The 6,935-nt window shown below is 40.7% G+C and overlaps 2 protein-coding genes across 6 annotated transcripts in view; one reads left to right on the top strand and one right to left on the bottom strand.

Annotated features, from left to right (window-relative positions):
- Positions 1-594: 594 nt before the first annotated feature.
- Positions 595-6,546, top strand: ddit3 (DNA-damage-inducible transcript 3). 4 transcript variants are annotated; one of them, XM_045222828.1, is made up of 6 exons: positions 595-757; positions 2,155-2,219; positions 3,203-3,415; positions 3,729-4,397; positions 4,507-4,556; positions 4,685-6,546. In XM_045222828.1, the coding sequence occupies exons 3-6, from the start codon at positions 3,260-3,262 to the stop codon at positions 4,692-4,694; spliced, it is 885 nt and encodes a 294-aa protein (XP_045078763.1). In that variant the 5' UTR covers positions 595-757; positions 2,155-2,219; positions 3,203-3,259; the 3' UTR covers positions 4,695-6,546. The 4 variants fall into 4 exon arrangements, with proteins under 4 accessions (XP_045078763.1, XP_045078762.1, XP_041743300.2 ...); XM_045222827.1 differs by having other exon boundaries at positions 598-757; positions 4,507-6,546; XM_041887366.2 differs by having other exon boundaries at positions 601-757; positions 3,732-6,546.
- A 53-nt stretch (positions 6,547-6,599) lies between these two features.
- Positions 6,600-6,935, bottom strand: part of mars1 (methionyl-tRNA synthetase 1) — a 37,639-nt gene continuing 37,303 nt past the window's right edge. For both annotated transcript variants that reach the window (XM_041887363.2, XM_045222825.1), the window contains one exon: positions 6,600-6,935. This exon is cut by the window's right edge and continues 432 nt beyond it. The gene's annotated coding sequence lies outside the window, so the exon portion shown is untranslated.

Below are 6,935 nucleotides of genomic sequence, written 5' to 3'. Positions count from 1 at the left end.
GACTGTAAAGCATTTCATTACTCTCACAAACTTGAATACTGTACAATGTGGCCCTCACACGCATAAAGAAAACGGTCCCCAAACATAAAGATAAATACCAGAGAATAATAGGAGCAAGCCTATATCAAAAATAGAAAATCTGAACATAAATTATAAATAGCCTATAGTGTAGCCTAATATTTGTGAGAAAAACTTTGCTTAGACATGCTAAAATATTCTTGCATAAGTGTATTTTTTTTTTTTTTGTTAGAGACAGAGACTGTTAAATAAAACATGCTCTGGTTCTCCCGGTCTTATCTCCGACTAGAAATGGGTTGCCAAGCATTGCATCATTCCTTTCATGTGACTCCCATACGCCCCAAATTCATCCTGGCAGTATCACATCTTCACGTCACACAAACTACCCAGATGGAGACAACTAGAATACCCTTTAGAGCCCGCCTTTACTGTTTAATACAATTACCAATTGGATGTCGCCAAGCAAAATAATTTAGCGCGTAGATTACGATTGTACCATCTGGTTGTCAGTAGTTTCATCATCAGCTAACGTCTTAGTTAGGTTGTGTGAAAAAAAAAACCTTCCCGTAGAGTTCGGTTGGCGTCACCATATATAAAGATCACCGGGAGTTTCCGAAAAATCACATTCAGTATCCTAAACTGAACAATGGTTAACATGAGCTATCACCAATCTCAACTAAAATATATACATACTCCGAATCCAAGACAGTCGAGAAAGCGAAATAATAAAAGAAAAAGGGTAAGTGAATTTTATTCTGTATAGTTTTTAAAGTTGTTCATTGTCTTTTAGGGACTTCTAGCCTATAGAAGTTCTAATTTTCATTTGGCAGCTGATCGTCTCTCTCTGGCTTTCCCTTTTGGAAAAGAAGAATGTTGTTTGGCGACTTTCCCATGTCTGTTTTAGGACAGCAGTTGCTGTGTGCAATTATAATTGACATTTGTTATATTTTTATCCAACATTTATCTGATTATTTGACTTTGACCCCAAGTTGCGTTCTCTCTGTCACGAGCTCGCTCTCGGACGTTTGACATCACAGAGACAGCTGGGCTGTCAAACGTTTATATAACGTTTTACAAAGTTTTGTTTCGGTTTTATTAACTTATTATTTCCCATTATCTCCATTCAGGCTTTTGTTTGATCAATCTATAAGATGCCATTTATCCAGACATTACATTTGTTATGTTAATAGCCTATTAAATAAAAATAAAAAAAACACTTATTTGCATTGACAGAATAAGATCGCATGGCTATTTGGAGTGGACTTTTCATTAGAATAGAATAGAAAGGTCTTCATTGTCTCATCCCAGTGTTCTGGCCCAGTGGAGGTGTCCGTTTTCACCCTGTCTTTTGTTTCGCCCGTCCTGGACTCTGATTCCATGACGTAATGCCTTGGCTTGGAGAGCGAGCAGTAGCCTACCACACCACATCCGAGAAACACATTTAGCCTGCAGTTGCTTAAATGTCACATTTCTGAAATGTATTCTTCAACGAATACATGATAGAATATATAGATATTCTTCACAAAAGTATTTGCCAAGAATTGAGCTGCATTTATTGATTAATGTCTACCTGTTTGTCATGCTAGCTCTGTTGTGGTCACATTTATTTCCTGTCCATCAAGTGGTTTTTAAAGTACCTTTAACTATTCAATGTCAACGATAAACCTCTATTTTTAGAAAAATATATATTGCGTGTTGGGAAGATTGCATGTAGAAATCTATTTTTTCTTTTTCATGAGCTTGTGTAAATGGAACTCAAGGAAGGATGTTTTGATCGAAATAGAATTCATCGTGGACGGTGGCAGAAGGGGGAGCCCTCGAGTCCCTACGGAGTGACCTGCTTTTGATGATTTCCCACACATCTTTTTTTTTAAAACTGAACTGTGAAGCCATAGCATAGTAGTTTGTCAAATTATTGTATTAATTTAATCCACATAAAATCATTTTTATAGGCCTGTATTCAACCATTTTAGAAACGTATTGTCAGGAGGTTGTTTATCAAGTTGAGTGCATCAGCGATATCTGTCTGTTGTTATAAAATACCAATTTATGTTCCTTTAAGCACATTTTAACATCTAGACACACTGTATTGAATAATTGTTGCAGTATTTGATGCCATGAATTCTTTCTTTCTAGACTTGTTGGGACAAATTATCGCCAACAACCAATTGCCAGACTTGATTATAAAAGACTCTCAGAAGGTGAATTGCATTTCCCTATTCATTCTTTTGACTTCTGTGTTGTTTTTACTGAGTGTTGGATGCTATGTCTATGGATGACAAGTTAACCTCATTATACTTGCATCATATCAATGCATTTATTTTCAAGATTTTAACTTGATAATGTTTGCAATTAAGTCATCATTCTAAATCTGAAATGTCATAGACTGCAAATTGCAAGAACATATCACCCTGGGATCAGGTGTTAACAAAATGTAGAATGTAGCCTATTAAACACAAAAACTGTTTCAAGTGAGAATTTGGCAGGTCTGAAAAAGAAAGGACATTTTTGCTTATTTCACCCACATTTTATTATCTTCTTTCAAAAAAAAACTACTGCTTAGTTCCAGTAGTTTGCTACACCGCTAAATGGCAAAAAAAAGAAAGTAATTAGCTACTGAAAACACTACCAAGATTTGAATTTAGTTCAACTACCACCAATACGGTCCCGTGTAGCTCAGTTGGTAGAGCATGGCGTTTGCAACAGCAGAGTTGTGGGTTCGTTTCCCACGAGGACCTGTATGAAAAAAAATGTGTGCTAAATTACTTAAATGTAAACGTGAAATCTCATGTTTTTAGCCATCGAATTCTATTATCATAAATTGGTTTGTGCAGTAGACCCATTTGTCCACTAAGTGCCACTATTTTAACATTTAGTGAAAAAGTGGCTGTTTTCACACAATATAGAAATTATAATACCGGTACTTTGTTCAATTGCTTATCTTCCTTCAACAATTGATAATTCGAAACAACATGTGCTAACGTAGCCTGTTCTATTGCACAGCTCTCTTACATATAGCTTTCTCCTTAGTAATTTGTATGTGGATCCCGATGTCTAGCCTACTGTATAGAAACTGTTCATGCAGAAGATGCTACATTAATGAATGATTTCATCATTCTAAAACCAAACCCTGCTGTCTGGACATGATTCTAAAACAGTCTCATCTCCATCTTTCCACCTCCAGTCCTGGTCCAGTGTGTTCCAGCTTGTGGCTGTGGAAGAGTGAGTGACGGAGAGAGAGATGACTGCAGAGTGGCTTCACCTGCCCCCTCCGTACCCCCCAGGTGTGGGGCCGCTGTGTGGTGCAGAGTTGGAGGCGTGGTATGAGGACCTGCAGGATATCCTGGGTTCAGACGGGGGCGGGGCCAAGCTGGCGCGTGCCCCTCCCTGCTCTGAGGTCAGTTGAGATTTTAAAAATGAGTTTTGATCAATATCGATTGATCTATGAACCATGATTGATCGATGACTGATTGATTGATGATCGTCAATGTGTTTTGGCTTTTAATTCGTTTTTGGTTATCTACATTTTGTTTTTTGCTTCATCTTCTCTTCTTCATGATGCAACTCTTTCCACAGTGCTGATGGAAGAAGCTCTTTCGACACAACCACTCCCTACCGGGCCATGTTCCATTTACTCACCTTTCTCTTCTCTGTCTTCTCTTCTATTCTTTCTCTCTTCTCCTTCTCTCCTTCTCTTCTCTTTTCTCCAGAAGGAGCCGGAGTTCCTGGATGTTCTGGAGAGCTGTTCCCTGACATGGCTGACAGACGGGGTGGGGGTGGGCGTCGGGGGGGAGGCGTGGGGCGGAGTTGAGGGGGTCCAGAGGGTCACGATCCCGGAGGAGCCTCCTACCCATCCGCCCCACCACACCTCCTCCTGTCTGAGTCCAGCTGAGGCGCAGGGGGACAGAGAGAGAGGTAGCGATGGAGAAAGAGGGGGCTCAGGAGGGGGGGACCTGCTACCCCCAGAGTTCTTTGAGTTGCTGAGCGAGGGAGGGGTGGGCGTTGTGGAGACCGCAGGGATCATGGTGAGCGGTAGCTACCACCATCATCAGCTTCATCATCACTCCAACAACGTCCAACAACCTGAGTCTCCCTCCGCTAGCGAGGAGGAACACCCCTGCGTCCCCGACTCTCCCTCCTGCTCCTCCTCCGCCTCTCCTCCTTCCTCTCCTACTAGCACCGCTTTCTCCTCGTCTCAGCAGGACAAACGCAAGAGGGGCAACTCTCTGTCCTTCCCTTCCTCCGGCTCACGCTCATCCTCCTCTTCCTCTTCTGCGAAGAAGAGCAGGAGAGAGAAGGAGCAGGAGAAAGAGAGGAAGGTGCAGGAGCTGACGGATCAGAACGAGAGGTTGAAAGCGGAGATCGACAGACTGGGAGAGGAGGTGCAGAGGACACGCAGAGCCCTGATAGAGAGACTAGTTAACACCAGGAAGTCCTGATAGAGAGACTAGTTAACACCAGGAAGTCCTGATAGAGAGACTGGGAGAGGAGGTGCAGAGGACACGCCGAGCCCTGATAGAGAGACTAGTCAACACCAGGAAGTCCTGATAGAGAGACTAGTCAACACCAGGAAGTCCTGATAGAGAGACTAGTTAACACCAGAAAGTCCTGATAGAGAGACTAGTCAACACCAGAAAGTCCTGATAGAGAGACTAGTCAACACCAGGAAGTCCTGATAGAGAGACTAGTCAACACCAGGAAGTCCTGATAGAGAGACTAGTTAACACCAGAAAGTCCTGATAGAGAGACTAGTTAACACCAGAAAGTCCTGATAGTGAGACTAGTCAACACCAGAAAGTCCTGATAGAGAGACTAGTCAACACCAGGAAGTCCTGATAGAGAGACTAGTCAACACCAGGAAGTGAGGGAAGAAAAGAGGAGCGAGGGATGAAGAAAGGAATGAAGTAACACGGCAGAACATTTACATTTGGACTAGCAGGTTGGCGGTGAAGGGTTTAATGTGGTGGTGACTTTGAAATGCATTTTAAGACAGCGTTAGAAAGAAACCAAAGATACGTGTTGTGTTTTAAGAAGAATGTTAAATAAATAATTTGCTGAAAAACTGTATGAGAGAAAGAAGGAAAGGTAGATGTAAAGAAAGAACGAGTGATGAAAGAGAAAGTCCAAGTAAAACCACGGAGAGAAGGAACTGCAGCATTGTGGCAGACGTACTGAGAGATCGACGTACAGCATGTCAAGTAATGGAGGAAAAGGTTCAGAAGGTGGATGGGTCATGCAATGCCTCTGTTGAGCGGTTACAGTGTACTGTATGCATGTAGGGCTGGATGTCAGGAAGCATCTTTGAAATATATTGTTAACTAAACGCCCATCACAAGCATTGAATGATTGGGGCATTTAGCTTATTCAGTCAAGTGTAGTGTTCAGTATAAAGTTGGGATGGGTTAGATTAAATTAACTGATTGAGGGCGTCGATTCCAAAATTAAGGAATTGATCGGATGCATCTACCTATGAAGACTGTTAACCAACACCCATCACATGCATCGCGTTCATAAGGCATCAAATGGAAATAAAAAAGGTGGGACTACCTGGACAAAAATAAACACTTGTTTAGTTTCTGTTGCAAGCCCTAATGAACGCGATCCTGATTGGGCGTTTTGCTCGTTAAGCCTAGTGAAGTGATTTGGATGAAGTAGGGATGAGTAAAATGATCGGATTATGTGTTTGGGTTCGTCGGGCATTGATTCCAAAATTACGGCTAATCGAAAAAAAAAACGATTCAAGTGATTATTCCCATTGCTAGGAGTTACCGATTGGGGGTTTGGTATACGTTTTTATTGATCGGCCCCCAGCAACCCTCAACTAAGCGATTCTGACAAACTTGTGTTGGACTCATTCCTAGTATGAAGGCTGCGAGAACTAGGAACACGGAGAGTGCATTTCATTGTCACCACATCCTTTATCTAGCCTGGTTAAATCTGACTGAACGCTACGCCTACCATTCTGTCACTGGGTGGCAACTGTGAAACGTAGCTAAAAACAGTACGAATACCAGGCTACTGTCCCTTATCCGCCAACCTCAAATCTAACATTAAGATTCATCCTAAAGGCTGCAGAGGCCATCAGAGATGATACTTCTTGCCCAGTTTGTTGAGTAATACGGATCTCAGGAAAGTTTGCCAGTCAGTACTCAGTACTTATATAAGCCGCTATGGCTTTAGTGTGTAAGGGATAGTTTTACACCTAGAACGCTAATCTTTTTCTATCAAATTGACTGAATTTAGTGGTAGTAATATTTACAATGTAGAGCTCTACCCTGATTCACATATATATTTTATATACTCCTGTATTAATACCGACACAGTTCTACTGTAATATACCTTCACTGTACCCATATTCATTCAACATGTTATTGTAAACGATGTATCGGTTAGGTGGTTGAATTAGAGGAAAACTAACGTGCTCGTCTTTTATTTCTGTTATTACATGAAACATTGTATTGGATTTACTTTGTTCATTTTAACTGTATTATTGTTTGTTCAAAGTTGCAAATAAAATCCGTAAAACAATTTTATAGTGTCTTGGAATGTCTATTTGATTTCAATGTAAAGTGAGATGCATATAAGGTCCAAACAAATGCTTTAATCTTTCAACGTGACAAATTAAGAAAAAAATACAATTCCAACTTGGCCTGTTTCTGAATTCATTTTCCACAGTATTTGCAAAAAAAGTTATTTTTAGCAAACGTATTTATTTGATTGAATAAATGGGTATGGGGATATGTAAAAACATGACATTTTTAAAAAATAATATAACAATATCATAATATTATTACACACCTGACCCAGACATCGATCACACACTGACCTGTAGTAATTGATAGAACCGTAGCCTGGTGGAACCAGCCTGATTGCTGCCGTCACCATTTTATTTCTCTTCATGAAAAATAAAAGGGGAA

This window comes from Coregonus clupeaformis, chromosome 10 (genome assembly GCF_020615455.1).
Source record: "Coregonus clupeaformis isolate EN_2021a chromosome 10, ASM2061545v1, whole genome shotgun sequence".
Taxonomy (NCBI): Eukaryota; Metazoa; Chordata; class Actinopteri; order Salmoniformes; family Salmonidae; genus Coregonus; species Coregonus clupeaformis.
This window is presented reverse-complemented; position numbering and strand designations above follow the sequence as displayed.